The sequence below is a fragment of the Pocillopora verrucosa genome, chromosome 5 (genome assembly GCF_036669915.1).
Source record: "Pocillopora verrucosa isolate sample1 chromosome 5, ASM3666991v2, whole genome shotgun sequence".
In the NCBI taxonomy this organism is placed as follows: Eukaryota; Metazoa; Cnidaria; class Anthozoa; order Scleractinia; family Pocilloporidae; genus Pocillopora; species Pocillopora verrucosa.
The window spans coordinates 6,722,482-6,741,914 of NC_089316.1; the positions used below are offsets into that span (position 1 = coordinate 6,722,482).

At 36.8% G+C, this 19,433-nt stretch overlaps 3 protein-coding genes across 3 annotated transcripts; 2 read left to right on the forward strand and 1 right to left on the reverse strand.

Annotated features, from left to right (window-relative positions):
• The first annotated feature begins 196 nt into the window (after nt 1-196).
• LOC131772035 (protein fem-1 homolog B) lies at nt 197-3,751 on the forward strand. Its single transcript, XM_059087946.2, has one exon. It carries the CDS (start codon nt 430-432, stop codon nt 2,359-2,361), a length of 1,932 nt encoding a protein of 643 aa, XP_058943929.1. The 5' UTR covers nt 197-429; the 3' UTR covers nt 2,362-3,751.
• Nucleotides 3,752-4,578: 827 nt separating this feature from the next.
• LOC131772025 (ubiquinol-cytochrome c reductase complex assembly factor 2) lies at nt 4,579-6,545 on the reverse strand. Its single transcript, XM_059087934.2, has 4 exons — nt 6,272-6,545; nt 5,875-5,940; nt 5,653-5,734; nt 4,579-5,463 (listed from the first exon to the last, which is right to left on the reverse strand). Exons 1-4 carry the CDS (start codon nt 6,422-6,424, stop codon nt 5,393-5,395), a joined length of 372 nt encoding a protein of 123 aa, XP_058943917.2. The 5' UTR covers nt 6,425-6,545; the 3' UTR covers nt 4,579-5,392.
• On the forward strand, nt 6,482-18,029 carry LOC131772023 (myotubularin-related protein 9). The gene is made up of 15 exons (XM_059087933.2): nt 6,482-6,723; nt 8,345-8,504; nt 9,301-9,452; nt 9,717-9,845; nt 10,283-10,439; nt 11,253-11,357; nt 12,129-12,254; nt 14,365-14,467; nt 14,884-15,022; nt 15,162-15,246; nt 15,352-15,421; nt 15,719-15,818; nt 16,086-16,213; nt 16,651-16,734; nt 17,004-18,029. Exons 1-15 carry the CDS (start codon nt 6,577-6,579, stop codon nt 17,092-17,094), a joined length of 1,776 nt encoding a protein of 591 aa, XP_058943916.2. The 5' UTR covers nt 6,482-6,576; the 3' UTR covers nt 17,095-18,029.
• The last annotated feature ends 1,404 nt before the right edge of the window (nt 18,030-19,433 follow it).

Genomic DNA, 19,433 nt, shown 5'->3' on the forward strand with positions numbered 1-19,433 from the left:
AGATCGCACGATGCGGTAAGTGTGGTAAGAACACCAGTGACACACTCAGTTGCGCCTTCGCGCAGAGAAAAAGCGCAATGTCTGATTGTCAAGAGGGTGCTGTAGATGTCGGCTAAACCTCGCTTTCGGTTTAAGCATCTCTTGGCTTCCGGTTGATGGAAGTGGCCGTTTAGGACTGAACACCAATAGGAAGGAAAATGGCGGAGGGGCGCCTTTCCTTTGTCTCATCACAACATGGCAAAATATCGACGAGATCAAGTCATTTCTAAAGATATCCTGAAGTATTTTATTCTTCTAACAGACGAATTGATGCTTTTTAAAGAGGTTTTAATGCTCCTTCCACAAAGTGAAATCTGTCTGTGAATTCCTTTCGCTTTTCCTTCGAGGTGGCAGGAAGTTTCCCATGTTTGTTGAGTGCCAAGTTTTCGAATGATTATGTCGACAGTGGATGGTCAGTCGTGGCGGGAATTGCTCAACCCAAAACCAAAGGTGTACGAAGCGGCTCGAGATGGCGCTGTTATTCTACTCAGTGACATACTTCAGCGGATGAACCTTACCGAGAGAAGCAGCGCTTTGGAGACTAAAACTAAAGATGGCGACCAAATTACCACCCCGCTGATCATTGCCGCACGTAATGGCAACCTGGACTCAGTGAAGATGCTGTTAAGGTACAAAGCAGTCATCGAGGCTCGAGGAACTGTCAAGGTTGATGACCAGGTGATTGAAGGATGCACTCCTTTGTGGGCCGCGGCGGCTACTGGACATCTCGACGTGGTGGAACTGTTAATCGATCGAAGTGCGGACGTCGATGGAAGAACACTGACAAATTCGACCCCATTAAGAGCTGCTGCCTATGATGGGCGGCTTGATATTGTGAGCTGTTTGGTTGAGAACGGCGCCGATGTTAACGCCCGCAATAATTTTGAGAATACCCCTCTCATGGTGGCGTGCTACAATGGCCACATGAGTGTTGTTACTTATCTCATCAAGAAAGGAGCTGATATGGACCTACAAGACAAACAGGGTAACACTGTTCTTCATTATGCGGTGGAAAGGGGCCACTTTGAGATTGCCAACGAGCTATTAGCTCTTGGAGTATCACAACTGGCCAATATTCAGCGTTTGACACCACTCCTGCTAGCCAGTAATGACTGTAAAATTGAAATGGTGGAGTACTTTATAGAGAGACCTGAATGCACCAAGGAGCAAAGAATTGAAGGGTTGGAGCTTCTAGGAGCCACTATCGCAAATGAGCCTGATGTTTATGACATTGAAAAAGCATTCAGTTACATGAAACGCGGAATGGAAGAGAGGTATGAAGACCCATCACAACTGTTGCTTAAAAAGAAAATGGAACCACTTGAAGTTTACCAGAAGAAAAAAGAGAGTCAAACTCTTGGAGAACTTGCGCTATTAGAGGGTGATGATCATGCTGTCCACATGGAGGGACTAATTATTAGAGAGAGAATCCTTGGTACTGACAACACAGAACTTCGTTTTCCAATTAGATACCGTGGAGCTGTTTTTGCTGATTCTGGCAATTTTGATCTTTGCATTGGTTTGTGGGGACATGCCATGGAGATTGGCCAGCGCTGTAATCAACCAATCACAGATGATCTCAAGATATTTGCTGACTTCTTTTGTCACATGGTGCAAAGAAATTGCCTTCCAAAGCAAAAGTACATTGAAGAGGTCTTTGAAAGAGCAATCTGTGAATATAAAAGACTCACAGAAAAAATGCAGTCCAAAAATCTTAAAGGGGAACACGAAACTAAAGTGCTCAAAGAGGAACTTGAAAATGTAGTTTATCGTGCTCTGTATCTTCTCACAATCTTTGCCAAAGTTCAGGATTCAAGTAAAACTGAAAATTCAGCTCTGTTTGATCTCATCGAAAGGTTTCTGCGATTGAATCCTAGGACTCTTGAAGGTAATACAATGTTGCATTTAGCTGCATGGTCGAAGACTCCTACAGAGGAGCATTATGTGCGAGATGTGTGCAAATTTCCTTGCATTGCAACCATGAAACTCATCATGAATGCTGGTGGATATGTAAATGCTGTCAACAACAAAGGAAACACTCCTCTTCATTTGGCAGTGACTTATAAACCCAGCACTGGAGGTCTACAAGTGTTGCGAGATGTAGTGGAAACCCTGTTGGATGGTGGAGTTCATGAAGACCTTGTTAACAGTGATGGCAAAACTGCCATGGATGTAGCTGGAACAGATGAGGCTCGCAGAATTCTTTCTGCTAAGAGCAGACTGGAGTTGAAATGCATTGCTGCCAGAGCTGTGCGTAAATTTGGATTATCTTATTTTGGTGTGGTTCCTAAGACTGTTGAAAAATTTATTAGTTTACACTAAGGGATTGACCTTTATTAACTCTTTAACTCCCAAGATCTCATTAGTAATTCTCCTTACTGTCTGTCAAACAATTCTCATTATATTAGTTTGGAGAATTTGGCACTGGATTACTTAGAAATCCTATAATTGATATTTTTCTTTATTCTCATCACTTGTCTGCATGATATTGTATAGATATAGTAAGGAGAAATTCTGTTTTGATCACTCAAGGGAGTTCAAGGGTTAATAAAAGATATGTAGGAAGACAAGCTGATGCAATTTAAATTGCAAAAATTTGAGGAATCCTCACCGTTTTGGTGAAAGATGAGAAAAAAATCCAACATAAGTTACAAAACATGCACTACAAAAATACAGTGCTTATATTCAAGTGAAACAACCTGCTCAAATATTTGTTATAAAATGGGACCTTTCAGCTTCCAGTCTAAACCATTTAATAATGCCTTTAAGAAGTAAAAGAAAACTTTTTATGCACAGGACACCTTTCACTTGAGTTTAGATTAAATTGCTCTTCCATTTAAATAAAAGTATGGATGTAAGAATCTGTATTATCAATGTCAACATAGATTTTTTTTATGGGAAACTTTTCAGTAGCAGTGTCACCTCAGATCTTTAATGGAACAACATTTGGAATTTTTTTGCCTTTTTGTGTAAATAAAATAGTTAAATAATTACAGAGATAGATAAGAATGTATTATTTTTGCAATACCAATTTCAACATGAATAACAGCTATTCTTTTTGTTGATAATAATATTACTTGCTCTCTTAACATCAGATCATCATCTGGGGACTTTGTGTCACCTATCTATGATGGTTAACACTGAATGCAAGACATGACTTGTGAGTAATCTATCTCTTGTTTGAAGGGAACTGACTTTCAAGAGAAGGCATATAGACCTAGTTTAGTTTAAATCATTAATAATGATTACTCTTGCCAGAATATTTATCGAGATGTAATACCCAGTTGTTCCCAGAAAAATTTTGCAATACTACACAGCATGTTGAGTTGCATGTACTGAAGTATAATAATATTTAACCCTTTCACTTCCTGTAAAAGCTGAAAAAGAATTTCTCCACACAATGTGGAAACATTTTCAAGGCAGTGAGAGGAAAAGAAAAATACAATTTAGGGTGTACTGGTCTATTCAACTCTAAATTTGTGGAGTATAAGATAAAAGAAATGCATAGCAAAAAGTATAGAGAATTGATGTTTTGATATTGGGAGTGGAAGGGTTGATATCTTAGATAATTAGGATGTTAAGTGAGTTCTGATTGGTCGGGAACCTTCATGAATGTATTAATTCTACATGCATGATTTCTTGTAAATTTAGATAGACTTCAATGCCTACAAGGATTGTTTGGATCAATTTAAACTTTAGAAAAAGCAATAAACTGCCAGTTTGATTTGTTTACTGACTGGATTTTGCTTCAATAAGCTATGATGTTCTTCAATGCCATTTTTTGTACTGTAGATCTCTTTTTTAACTGGTGGGTGTAATTATTATTCTTTAACAATCGAAAAAATTCCCATTTCTGGCCTTGGAATCAATTAAAAACAATTGAATTGTCACCTAAGTGCTAATCTGCATACATGTGTTTAATAATGATCATGCCTGCTATTTTGAAAGGGGTCTATACATGCTATTTACAATCATTGTTCTGGTTAGTTAATTAGCAAATGCACTGTATAATTTTTTGGGAAATATGTTTATTTAAAATTTCAGTGCTATGTGTTTTTTCTTCATTTCAATGCATCATTTGCTATAAGGGTGTTCTGAGTTCAAATTTCTTTGAGATGTACAGTAGTTGCCAGAAACATATTTGAGTCCTCAGCAAAACTCAGGGAAAGTCATATTAACTAGATGACTATCAACTTTGCAACCACAGTTTTCTGAAAATGTGACAATCTAACTAACTCCTCTCATGGGAATAAAGATGGGAAAGTACAATTTACCCAGTGGTACATAATATTTGATGCAAAATGTTCTATACCATAATCAGTATGTTCTATACCATAATCAGTATGTAATATAAAACACTACAGCTTGCTAAAATGATCACCAAGATTGAGACTTTAGCTGCAAATCTAGATGTGAAAAAGCTTTTCCTGACAACCATGGCAACAAAAAAATTGTCAAAGCCTGGAGTGCAGAAAATAACACTTAATCTAAGGATTATGTGTAAAGATGCTAAAGAAGAAAATGGAAAAAAAGGGCAAATTAATATTTACAAATGACTTTATTTCAATCCTGAATTCAAACCTTTTAAAACAAGATCTCAAGAAAATGTATTTCTTATTAAATATCAAACACAAGGTAGGTGCTTGTTACCATGTTTTGACCAGTAGACAAAAAATACTTCCCCCACCTCCCCTCTTGGTAAGCTACCTAATGACTGTATTCTCTGGTTGAAAGCAAAAAAGATAAAAAATATCAAAATTTATGCTAATGAACTTATTTTAATCTCAGAAGAATTCCAGTCTGGCTAAGCACTGCTCTTGGGCATTGTGTCTAATTAACTTAGTTTCTGCTCCCTCTTATTACCTAAATTGAATGAAAAAAAAATGCTGATTGAAGGTACAGAAGAACCCAGCTAACTCAAACTCCCTAGTAACTCGAACAAGATCCAATTTCCTTTGACCCCATTATTTCAGTCTGCTTACTCCAACCACTTTTTGTTTCCTTGAGGAGTTCAATTTAGTGTGGTTCTTCTGTGATTTTAATAAACTCTAGCACTGCCCCTGTGGTTAACCTTTATGTGGAGAGCATTAAAGGCACTTTTTGATTGGGTTTCATAAAACCAAAGCTAAAATAGACCAATCTGAAGACAAGGAGAACTTAGATTAATATCAAATTAATAAAGTGTAAACAGCTTTAAGGGAAAGAACATGAATGAGAATATAAATATTGGTTTCATTTTTGTATCTAGTTGGTTGAGAGGCAGACAAAAGTAAAACTGCTGCATGCCTATGATTTTGTCATCCAGTCACAACCTCCATTCACTACTTGGACTCAGTGCAACTAGATCACTGTTTTAACTAGCAGTTGGCTTCTTGCGAATCAGTCTTTCCCACCAACTTTGCTGTTTTGATTTCTTCTGAAAATCTGGAGGAGAGAAAATAGGTTATGTAGTGTAAACAAATAGTTTTGGAAATGGTGAGGGTTTCAGTTAAAATTGCATTTATTTACATCTTTCACTCCTCAGAGAGAGACTAACATTTAATTTCTCCTTACAGTATCATATGCTGAGTAAACCTTCACTTTATTTACACAGTGTAAGACACAAAGTAATACCTGATGAAAGATAATATGAGGCAGCCTCCTTACAATCCTGTACATTGTTTGTAGTAAATGCTGTTTCTTTTTGACGGGGGTACTGTGAAGTAGAAATTAATTTGCCAAGCAATAATTTAAAAAAAACTTATACAAACTTCAGAATGATCAAAATTTATCATCTCTAAAGGGTAACGTCGACCATAACTTCGTAATTTAGACCATGATCAGCTTTAAACTAACCTTATTTCTGTAGTAGTTTGAACTAATCTTTAAGAGACTGTCCAGCATCTTTTCAGCCTCTTTTGGCTGAAAGAATAAATTTCAGCATTAGATACTCTAAATACAACCATCAAAGAATAAAAATTTACCGTTTACAAAATAAAAAAGGCCATAAATGACGTTAGGAAGACAGTAAATTACTTTGATTCAAGCTTATATTCACATAAAACGAAAAGCTAAGGAGTTTATTTTGAAAAATCTGCATCTATTTAATGAACCATTGAGGAGATCGCGTAGTTACGCTCTTTTAATCATTATATCTAAAGCGCCCCAGTGCAGTTCAGTTGCAGGTTACGTAAGACAACAGCAAGACACACGGACCAGATTGATCAATGAAACAAGAAATCTAAGAGCTTACGTCTATCTGGGAATTCTTTATACGAGGTACAAGATTCCCTTTCAGATGTTCTCCGAGATCCCTTCCTAACCGATTCTGGTCGACCGGCCATTGCTCGCAAACTTGCAGAAACCTCTTATAAAGTTTAGGTGCGAGCGCTTGCCTTGACGCCATGTTGAATTTATGCGTACATCCGCTGATAGAAGGCTCACATTGCGTGGTTGCTCGGACTAGCCGGATTAACGCGATGAAAATACACGATAACTTTGAAATTTGATGTTTTAAACATTTATGTTGCTTTTTACTGATGTGATCATTTCTGACTGATGGAGTTTGTGGAGTATATCAAATCACCGCGTGTTGACAATGTGTATCTCAAGCGCAGAGGATTGGCTTATCTGGAAGGAACTTTGTGCGTGACAGGTCATCACTTGATCTTCTCTTCTAGAACAGAACACAAGGATGAGCTAATTGTAAGTCACTTACTAATAACAATAGCCAGCAAATCATTTTCATACGAACTGATTGAGTTACTTGAAAAGATTTCAAAGTATTCAGAGTCAAACTTGTGATCTGGTTAATGTTTAACTTCAGTATTATGACGTTCAAAGTTCCCCAGGGTATACTTATTGTGACCTTTTTGGTTTTTATGGTTGAAGGTTTTTGAGGTGATTTTTGCTTACTCTTCAAGCTTGTTCTAAAAAATCCAAGAGAGGGGCACATCTGCTGAAAAAAGGAAAGAAATTATTGATAATTTTCAGAACCAACTATCTGAATATTTACCTTCATTTCCAAATGCAAATATGAAAAACATTTCTTATCATTCGAAGAGTTGTCCTGGTAACCCAATTTAACCAGTTGATATGAAGCCTGAAAATCCAAAGGCAATGAATTGAAAAATAATTTGAGAGATACCACAGTTTCTATTAAAAATTAAGCCTGGAAATGTGTCCCCTATTTACTAAGGCTGAACATCAGAATATCCATTCACTAGTTGTACATCACTGAATTTGAAGTACACCTTGTTGGATAATTAATGTAGCATTCAACAGTTTCATCCAAAATGATGCTATCTTAGATATAGATCAGTACAAGCAAGTGACAAAATTATTCCAACAGTCAACCCTTTAACCTCCAAGATCCCATTGGTAACTCTCCTTAGTGTCTGCTATACAGGTCTTGTGATGTTAGTTTTGAGAATTTGGTATTGGATCAACTAACAATCCTCTAACTGATATTTTTCTTTATTCTCATCACTTGTCTGCTTGATATTGTATTGATATCGTAAGGAGAAATTCTGTCTTGGTTACTTATGGGAGTTAAAGGGTTAAACTGTAATCAAGATAGTTATTGGGAAAGAAGCCTTCTCCAGGCTTTGATAAGGATTTAACTTGTGCCTGTCACATGATAGTTTGAACCCTGTCCATGCCTGGCTTTTTTTTTGTGCTTCTTTTTCAATCTCAATTTCTTGTGAGGATCATTTTGTAAGTTTCTGATTCATTCACAAGAAAAAATATTATTTATAGCAGAGCTTGCAGAGCGTAGCCCCATAATTATACAAAATAGTAGTAACCCATCAAGCCAAAAAAATTTGGTTGTACGACCGTACACCCATATGACCGTACGACCATACGACCGTACAAGGTGCTACTTTTAACATGCGTGGTCAACTGTACCACAGGCATGCCAATGCCATGGCTTTGTCCGGTGGTCCAGTGGTCAGTGCACTGGGCTCCAAGTTGGACAACCTGGGTTCTAGTCCTGGCCAGGACAAGGCGTTGTGCTCTTGCAACATGTGGGAAAAAAAATGCGAGCTCCGCTTTTAGGCTCGGCTAAATCTATATGTTATTATTTATTTTTAATCCATAAACTTTTACCTTACCAAGAGAATAGGATTAAATCACCATACATTAAAAAATTGGAAATAAAACAAATTCAGAAGGACAGCCTTCTAGGAAACAGCTGCTTGCTATTGTTTAAAATTACTTTCAAGTCAAAATGATTTTGAGGTAGTTTTTATTTTCCTTTGCTCTATACACATTGTCTTAGGAGAAAGAGAAGTATATATTTTTTTCCTATCTGTTTGACTTGTAGCTATTGCACTCAGCAGTGGAACAAGTGGAGAAAAAAGTCAGAGGACAGCAAGGAATATTGACAATCTGTTGTAAAAACTTTGATTTGGTTAAACTGAGGTTTGGCCAAATTGAAGAGGCATTGAATGTAGCTTCCTCTATTGAAGTTCTCTCAACAATTGGTAAGACATACAGCTGAAAGGTTAAGCTATGCTCTACTGCATTAGACAGTTCTTTCCTTGCATGGGTTCCTGGTGTAAAATCTTTTGTGATTTTTGACATTAACTGAATGTTAATATATTCAGGTTAGAGGTAGTTACAGGCTATTAGTGTAAAGAAACAGGTTGGAGAATATTTTTTGCATCTGAATTAGAAATAAGGACATGGAAAAGTAGCAGAAGAATTCAATATAGTGGCTCGAGAATTTTCCAATCCTGGATGTGTAATGAGTATTATGAACACGCTGCAATTCAGTCTAATTACTAGTGTGCCACTTGGAAGGATATTTATTGCCAAACTCTTTCAATAAGATGTAATGTAGAATTATTTCTGATTAGCAGTTTGGGTTTCATGTTATGACTGTTGAAAACTCTTAACAGCATGTACAGTTATTTTTGATTGTGGTTTATAAAATTTATACTATGATTTGAACCTGGGGGGGGGGGGGGGAGGATATGTGATATTGTAGTCTTATTGTTCAGATGAGTGAGAAGTACTGTTGTTGGTAGTACTAACTGACTGTTTCTACAACCTGTGGGTAATTTATCATTAGAGTTGAGTGATGATGAATTCCGCTCAGGTTGTAGAAACAACTGTTATCACTACCGACAACATTACTTCTCATGACTATGCTAATCCTGGACAATGGGACCACACTATCAGATGAATTTATACTATTGAATACTGCAAACTACAATATTTGACTGAATCAGTGTCTAGTCGTGGTTACACTCACACATGGAATTGTTCATTCCCCAGAAAATACAAATCTGAGATATCCTTTTTTCTACCGACACCTAAGAGCCATTGACGAAGATGGTTGGGATTTATTTAGTACAGAAATGGAATTCTCAAAACTCTCTGCATTGACACAGGGCTGGAGAATCAGTCATGTGAACAGTAATTATGAGGTTAGTTCTTTTGTAAGTTATAAATTGCAGATATATAACAACAAAAGAAGGCACTTCAGCAGAAGAGGATTGTTTAATAAGTTCTACCATATTTTATGTCTTTTGTAATCTATATATGAAAAAACCCTAGGTAAAATAAAATGTACTTAAAAAAATAAATATATTTTCAAAGGAAGAGACAAGGAAAATAAGTTTAATTGGAAACTTGCTTGGAGACCATCTTAAAACCTTTGTAAACACTTTTTTCTTTTTTTTTTTTTTCAGGTATGCCCAAGTTATCCAGCTAGTGTTGTAGTACCTGCAAAGATGTCAGATGATACTCTGAAGGCATCTGCTCAGTTTAGACAGTCTGGAAGATTTCCTGTTCTTAGCTACTATCACAAACGGAATGGGGTGAGAATATACATTTTGTTACTACAGTGGGAGCCTGATTTAGCACTGCCTCGTGGTACTCATAGTTTATTTCATAGACTCTGACAATTTAGGTACATGCTTGCTTTGAATTTGGTTTTGTTTGTTGCGCTTAACATACATATCAGTAGCTGCTGCACACCTCCCTTACATGTATGTATGAATTAATCAGTGACTTTGAATTAGTCTACTCTGTGTTGAAGTATGAATGCATGCACTTTATTTTACTGTGAATGAGGACAGTATTAAACTCATTGCAGAACAACAATTTTTCTTACAGCTGTCTCTGCTCTAGGATCTTACCTTATTTTTGTTTTAGGGCTGATGTTAAATTGTAACTTAATGAACATTTTGTTGTTTACAGAACAGCTTCTCTTTCAAAACAAAACCTCAAGCAAATATAATTGCATGATACACAGGTTGTTCTTTTAAGATGTGGTCAGCCATTAACTGCGATAGGAAGCAAGAGAAGTCGTGAAGATGAGAGATTGGTCAATGCTACTTTAGGCGGTGAAACTAAAGGAGTTATTATTGACACAAGATCGTCCACTGCTGCCATGAACAGCAGAAGCAAAGGTAATGGAATATTATATATTAAATACTCTTAAAATTAACTCTTTAACTCCCAGAAGTGATAAACATGTAAGTTCTCCCTATAATATCCATAGATTATCCTACAAACAGGTAATGAGAATACTCAAACTTATCAAATAGAAGTAGTTGTCTTGATCTAGGACCAAATTCTCGTAACTAAGTTAAAAGGAAATGTGAAGCAGATAGAGGAGAGAATTAACAAACAGATCTTGGGAGTTATAGGGTGAAAGGTAAAGTCTGTACTTGGAGCCAAGTGGTCCACCAGAGCTTATTTTGGTTTCCTTAATACTACTGAATGAGATGTTATTTACTCCCAAGTCATTTCTCTTGAATTTATTTAACCCTCTGGTCACATGACTACCAAGTAGTCAGGTAGCTTATAATTTGTTCTATCACTTTACTTCACCAACTGATGTAACAAATCAATCTCAATTTTCCAATGTCTCAGACATGATGTCGACAATGCTCAAAATTTTTTACGGTGAAACTACTTGGCTGTACCTTGTTTGCAGTGAAACAAACACACTTGGGTGTGCCTCGTGGCTTCACTGTAATTATGAACATTGTTGATGTCATTTCTATGATTAGTAAGGTTGTAGACATTGGAAAATTGTGGTAGATTTGTTAAATTGACAATGGATCTTGATCACAGTGCACACAAGAATTTCTACTAACAGCTATTTTAAAATCTTCCAATATCTGACGAGGCATTTTGCTGAATGATCTGCACAATGTGGTAGATGATTTTTGTCTGTGTAAACTTTTTGGTAATGGGTTGTTTGTTTATTTTTGCAGGAGGAGGAGTGGAGCCAGAGTCACATTACCCGCAGTGGAAAAGAGTTAATCAAGGCATCGAGAGATACCCAGCGCTCATTGATAGTATTGCAAAACTTGCTGAAGGTATGTGCATTAACAGTGATAAAAAGCAAAAATGTTCATTCCATATTCTGAAGACAAATGGTGGAGAAGAATCTGACAAGAACAAATTGATGTGTATGGAAATCTTTTGGCTAAATGGCTCAGCCTGAGTAATACAGTCCAAATATTTCCTCAAAAATAAATACTTACCTTTCAGATTCTTCTAAACATTATGTCTTTGGCACATGGGATAAACATTTTTGATTTTGGGAATGCCCAAACAAGCCTTACTGCAGTTTGACAGTTGACACTGTCTGTAGTTGGAAAGTTAGGTAATGCTCAATATTGTGGACAACTGTATGTCTGCATGTAATAATTCAGTGACATACTTTGCCACTACTGAAAGAAGTCATGATTTCAATAAGTCTTTACCAAGCAGATTAATTTAATATAAGTGATGCAAGAAAAATAGTGGATGGGAGGCCTATTTATTAAATCTCTGGGCTCAAATAGAAGGAGAAAATTTCAATTCAAAAACAAAATTTGAATTTAGCAGGCCATACAGTGAATTATTGTTTACAAAATTGACCATTCTTAGGGCTCATATTAACTGAGAGATGTAACAAAATACTGCTCTTGATGAAAATCAATGAAAAGCACTCTAAATGAACAACTAGTGCGCTAATTATTTCAAAGCCTCAGTAACTGGTATGATTTCATGTCAATGTTATGGGAAATAACATTCAGTTATAAACTGAGAAGTTTATACTGTGTACTGTGTTTAAACAACAGTGGAATTGTTTGGGTTTTCAGCCAGTTTGGATCAAAAACTCAGCATGAACTCATGGCTGTCAAAACTTGAAGCAAGCTCCTGGTTGGATTATGTTCAAAGTGTTTTATCAACAGCTTGTTACATAGCACAATGCTTGGATACACAAGGTACATTTAAAACCCTTTAACTCCCAAGATCTGATTGGTATTTCTCCCCTCCAGCTGCTACACATATCCTTGTAAATTAGTTATGAGAATTTGGTGTTAGATCAAGACAACAACTTCTACCTGATGAGTTTGAATATTCTCATAAGCTGTTTGCTGGATAATGTAAGGATTTTATTGGGAGAAATTTCATGTTGATAACTTCTGGGAGTTAAAGGGTTAAATATGACTCTGTTTTGTGTGAAACTGAAGGGAAAAAGCCTTTCTCTATTGTGTAAAACCACATGGCAGATTGAAGAAAATGATATTTCTTTTTCGTTAACCGTGTGTCTACAAAAGAGAACTTTCATAATCAAAGGCATCGAATAATCATAGAATGACAGCAGGGTTTGAGCCAGGCCGCGCCATTGCGCCAATCCCGCAATGAAATTTAACATGTCCCGTCCAAAAATGATTCAGGGATCAATTTGTCCCCTAAAAAAGCGAGCGATTTTTGCGACAAATTTTACTGAAGTATTTGTGCCCCCCAAAAAAATTGCAAGAGTTGAAATTCAACATAAATTCGACCATAAACGGCACAATTTTTCAATAAACAATTTGGTTTTAGCCGCAGAATTAATACGCTAACAGCAATTTTTGTGAAAGATGAGAGAAGCAAGATTTAGATGTTTGTTTTGTCTCATTTTGACAACATCGGAAACTGACCAATCAGAAGCAGTCATTCCCACGTCTTGTGTAAACATTGCAACACGATCTGACAGAACTCGGCTGAGTAGAGCGTTGTTTTTTTAAACTACAAAATTGTGATTCAAAATAAGACTTTTAAACTTATCCTGACTCTTCTTCTCCCAAAACCACTTTAGTAGTGTTTCATCCAATTCTGGATACTTTGACAAAATGTTCAAAATTGAGGCTTTTCCCCCGAAATTGTTGTGAGAGAGGCTTCAGTGCCCAAAACAGGATTAAAAATGCATTGAGAAACAGACTAAAAGCCAACAGGTTAGATGTACTTATGACCATAGACATCGAGGAGCCACCTTCTGTGGACTTTGATTTTTCATTAGCCCTTGAAGAGTGGGCTATAAAGAACAGGAGAATTTTGAAATCGTGAAATACTGCTATTATAAATGTACATGTAAGATGTTAATTAACTAAGAAGGATCTGCAATGAAATGTGGAAGCAAGAACAAATATGATATTGTTAAAATGATAATGGCACAACAGAGTTGTTGGTCTTGTTCTTTTACAAATAGGCACTTTCTTAATTATTTTAGTGGCCATGATCAGCCGCTGGTTGTAAGAGAATCATACAGTTAAGAGTTTACAGAGAAAGATAAAAAGAAGCATGCCACCTTACGATGTAACTTGTTGCTATTTCATTAAATGTTTAAAATTTTAGTTCAGATTGAAATTTTCCCTATGCTTAAGCGACCCTCAGAAATGGAAAATGTCCCCCCAAAAATAAGCTAAAGGGACAAATTGACCCTAAATAGTCAAATCCTAGCTCAAACCCTGTGACAGTGACACTTTTATTTGAAACTGATAAGAGTGGTTTTGTTCAGTTTCTGTCTTTTCATTTTTGTAATAAAATTGGCACAGTCCATTGCTATTAACCATGCAATAATGGTTAAAATCCAATTTAACCCATTAACTCCCATGAGTGACCAAGACAGAATTTTTCCTTACAATATCAATACAATATCAACCAGATAAGTGTCAAGAATAAAGGAAAATATCAACTTGAGGATAATTAGTTGATCCAATACTAAGTTCTCTGAACTAACATTATAAGAATTGTATGGTTGATAGTAAGGAGAATTATAAATTTGATCTGGGAGTTAAAGGGTTAATGCAAAATCCAGCCTTACCAAAGCTGACTCCTCGAGCACCAGGTCTTCCTCAGAGAGAATGAAGGGCTTTTGCTCGAAAAGTCTGATTTAGAAACTCTTTACGGGGGACAATTTACATTTAATCAACTCAGCTGATAATACAAACATATTTATGGCAACAGCTGAATGGTTATTTTCAAGTTAAAATTTTGTTCTGTCTGGAAGCTAAACACTTCAGTCACTGACCAGCGCAGTTGATTCCAATTATCATCTTGCTTATTAAGGCACAACTGTGTTAGTACATGGTGATGCTGGAACGGATGCGACGTTACAAGTGACATCATTAACACAGGTTCTGTTGGACCCTCATTGTAGAACAATGAAGGGGTAAGGAAAACAATTTTATGAGTTAACTTTACAATTTATGATAAATCTTGGTTTCTTCGTGTCAACAGTTGCAAGTCAGGGATGGTGGAACCTATTTCACTTTAACTGAGGAGGGGGAGGGGAGGGGAAAAGGGGGGTCGAGGGAGGGGGTGAGGAAGGGGGTTGGGGGCTTGTAAAAAAAAACACAAGGGACGCGAGTTTGTCGAAGGGTCCTCCCTCAAAAAATTTCGAAATCTATTCTCCATAATTATCTCATATTTAAACAAAATAAAATATCATCCCAGTAAAAAAAGGGGATTCAGCTACACTGTCCTTGCAAGTGGCATCTTCACGGAAGCATGGCGATATTGTGCTCATTTCACTGCATTTTCGTGTGTCAGTGCAGATTTCTAACCATTTCCCGTGATCTTATACAGGTTTGAAGGGCTGATTGACAGAGAATGGCTGCGTGGTGGCCATCCATTCGCGGAGCGGTGCGTCAAAGTGGGTTTGTCTACAAATAGGTACAAGGGACAAGGCCCGGTTTTTCTCCTCTTCTTGGATTGTGTTTGGCAGGTTAGAGTGATATTATTATAATATAATATAATTATAGTGGCTGTTGGGTAACACGCAACATTCAGTGGAAAATGGCTGTTTAATGCCAGGAGGATAAGGTGATTATCTAACACTAATGTGTTGTTTTCTTTACTTGTAGATTTACCAGCAGTTTCCATGTTCTTTTGAATTCAATGATCGCTTTCTCATCGCACTTTTTGAACATGCATATTCCTCACAATTCGGTAAGTAACCTTCCTTAAAAGATAAAGCCGAGTGAAAACTTTCCTTGTACTGAAATATGATATAGTTTCTTATTTTGTTACTCAACAATGTTTTTGTCGTCAAAGGTACGTTTTTATGCAATAACGAAGGTGAGAGACAAGCAGCAAAGCTGAAATCCAAGACCATTTCTTTATGGTAAGCTACAAATGTGATTTTGTTTTTTTGTTTTTTTTATTTTTTTTAACTAAGTATTTGCCTTGCTTTCCTCGTCTAACTGTTCAAGGTAATGCCCCTTCCTTTTCCTGAACAACGTGGCAAGAACATCATTGACACACTCGGCTTGGCCTTGTGTGACACTTTTTTCTTCTCACCATATTTCGACGTCATCTGCGATCTATTGCTGAACAGGCGTAGGGCATCATGGAATATATTTGTTGAACTGATTTCGAGTTGTCAATAATTATCCACATCTTCCTTCTTTCCTTTGCACAGGTCGTATCTGAACCAAGCAGATATCCTGAAGCCTCTGTTAAATCCTATGTACGAACCCAACAACTCTGTTCTGTGGCCTTCTGTAGCGTCTCAAAGTCTTGTAAGTCCACAGATCTTACTGAAAGTTATTAAATTGAAGGAAAAGAATGTTTGTGAAACTATAGAATATTAATCTTTGCCTTTAAAAAGCATTGATGAAAATTTGCTCTTTAAGGCATTTTCAGATGTAAAAGAGTATAATAGCATTTAGAATTTTGTTTTCAATTTTACTAAAATCCGACCTTAGAGGCCGCTATTTTAATAATAATAATTAAAAAACAAAAAAAAAATTGGCAAGGTCGTTCACATTTTCAATCCCTTTCTACAGGTCCTGTGGCCAGGTTTATTTTTAAAGTGGAGAGAATCTAACAAGAATGAAGATATCTTATGGGAAGAAGTACGAAGAATACAAGCAATAAATATGGACCTGAAAAGCAAGGCTATATCGCTAAGAAGGTAACATAGAAATGATGACGTAGAGTAATGTCCACTCGAGGACTACATAAGTTTTACTTTTCTTCGCTTTGTGATTGGTCTAGAAAACTCGCATCAATTTTTCAACCAATAAGGTGCAAAACTAAACCTTAACGCTGTGTGCACGCTCACCTTTTCCCGCTCTTTTGGCAGTTCGCCTGCTTTACTCTGATTTCTCATTGATCCTTCGATATATTCTCCTTTGTTCCGATTGCTCACCACGATTACTTTGTTTGTAGTGCTAAGACACTTGTGGAAAAGCGCTTGAAACATGATGGAAATATTGTTCAAAACCAAAATCGTTCACACTGAATTCTCAATTTGGTTTTTGCAACATAGGATTAGAAAAGGTTACCGAGATAACTCCGTTCCAGTAAGTGTTTCCTCTATTTTCATTTCCAATTTTTGTTTTACTCCAGAGAATATGCCGAACTTCAAGCTAAAGTACTGGAAGAGAGAAGAAAATGGCAAGAAGAGCGAGATAAAAGAGAAGACCAAGGCTTGTAAGGAGAGAACTGTGGTCAAACTGATGTTGCGCGCCTTCAGTTAGGAATGTGAAAGACGAATAGATAAGTACTGCGATCTTCGCTGGCATTAGAAGAGATATACAAATTTACCCTTTCTCTCCAAGGCGTTTCCAAAGAATAGTTTCTCCGAACAATATTAATGTACTATCAAGAAGACAGGTGATGAGATTGAAGAAAATATAATCAAGGGCATACATTTTGATTTAACAACCAATTCTCGTGACTAACATTTTGAAACTTTGTAGGGGGGACTGCGGGAATAACTATAGTTCCGGTAATGGGTGTGAAAGTGGTAACAAAGATCGAAATGAAACCATGTCAGTGGTAAAGAGTTGAAGTAGACCAGAGGTAGATCAGAGGATCAGTTCTCCACGTTGGTACTCAAGTTATACTGAGACCGGCTGCCATCAGCAACAACAACAACAACAAAACTTTCTCTTCGTGTTCTTTACATTTTACAAATTATAGGAAATTTTACACGTAATGAAAACCAAAAAAACAGCAATAGTTAAAATGGTAAAAAAAATTATCACAGATCAAATATTGTTAAAGGAGAGGGCATAGCCATTTAGAAATAGCGAATGTTAGTATACACTAAAACAGAGTATAGCGTTCTGGTTGGCTACTAGAATTCCTTACATCCCTTGCTGGTCACCTCCATGCAACTCGTATGAGATTTGCGCCCGAAAATATTTTTATCGTTTCAGGAATAAATTAGTTCAATACATCTCTTTGAGCGATATTATCTCAATGTGTTATTATATACTAAGACAACCATTCACCTCGGAGTCGGTCACAAGTGGTGGATATTTAATTCGCGGCTCCGCGGCTCGATGAATATTTACTACTAGCCACCGACACTGAGGTAAATAGCGGTTAATTATTTAGACGAGGTGACTAGGCCATGCATCTGTATATTTAAAAAAATGCGGGAGAAATTGGACATGCACCTAGTCAAGTGTTCGAGCACAAGGACTGTGCATTCATTGTAGTATTACTACTTAAAAACTAGATGAGAGCTCAAAATTTCTGTGGTGTGATAGTGAGGGTGAGGCTGATTCAACTATCGTGAATAAAAAATTGAGAGCGAATAAACGAATTGATCTGTAAAAATCAATAAGTTTTTCAAAACTTGATAACAATATAGTCTCATCGTTTTTTAAATTATTTTTTAACGACTACATGACTTCCGATAAACTTCTGTTCTATTAACTGACTCCTTGTTCTTTTTTTATTCTTTTAAATCCATTAAATGTTCGATACAATTCTTATTCCAAGGTTTTTTGGCGATATGTTCGCCATCTTTTTTCGCAAAGTGAGAAGCTTCTCGATCAACTATAATACATTGGGAGTGATTTTTGAGCTGGACAAAAACACTCTGTTCAATAAGTCTTCGAGCAGGAATGAAACTTGAAGTGAAATATTACTCCATTAAATAAATATACTTTCATTAAACAATTTCCAATATTCCAATTAAGATAATTCTAGAAACGCCCTGTCGATGATTTAATTAGCAATGCATAACAAGAAAAATAGACACAGTATGTAAAATGATATTTTTTGCCTGTACCGGAGTTTCGTGAAATTTTCATGGCTGCCGCAATTTGACGTCGGGTTACATCAAAGTAATTATACAATCGTGCCACTGTCGAAAGCGTTAGATTCGTTCACCTAGCTGCATTCGTTCAAACAGAATCGAATTAAAATCCAGAGGCTTAAGGATGTCCTCGTACAACAGTGCCAGTTCCTCATCACTGAGTTTTTTAGCATTCTCGGTGAGGCGTGAGTCGCCTTGTAGTAAAGCAGGATCAACAGAAGGACACGGTGCACTTTGGACTCGCAATCGAGGTTCTATTTTCTTGGGTCTTTCAGCAGATGGATCGCTCCCTCTACGCAAAGCTTTTACTTCCTGAGGCGGCTCTCGAGCGATTGTTGTGAATGACCTTGGTTTTCGCAGCTGATGGTCTGTTATCGTCTCCGCTGGCTTTGTGGTACAAAATGGACCCTTGTTTTGTACATCTTGTTTTTCTAATTCCTGTAGGACTGACGACAAGCTCGGATAATGATCGATGTCGATTATTACACTCATAATGTAGTTTGAATTCCCCTTTAAAATCTCGGCTCTCGTTATGTCCAGATAATAGTCACCTTGAAATGATTTGAAATATAAGCTGGTTAGACCTCCGTGTTCCTTTCGGATGATCATGGACTGGTTTCTCCTTACGTTAGTATTTCACGTAGCTTATCATTACCACAAAAGGCAAAGCCATCTAACATTTGGTTTCAAACTCTCTTACGTCATTAGAATGGCGTTCTTTCTCAGAAGATGACGCTTTTGGGCGGCAGTGGCTATTTTTAGCAATAGGAATTCCTTGTTTTATTATTAATATTCCGCTGCAAAACTGCTCCGGACAGTTCTTTTTTTTTTGTTTTTTTTTATATCATTATTTTTGTTGCTTTCAATACATGTAAAACCTTAAATTAATTTCTATGCTTCTATGAGCGAAAGACCAGAAGAAAAAAGAGCATGTGCGAAAAATGGGCGCGGGTCAGCCAAAGGAAAACTTGGAGATGGAGGACAGCTTATTGTCACCCAGCCGTTTGCCGCTTATTTCTTGGTTCGATCGGATTTCCATTGATTGAGAGCCTGAAAAAAAGTAGACTAAGGCCAAGGG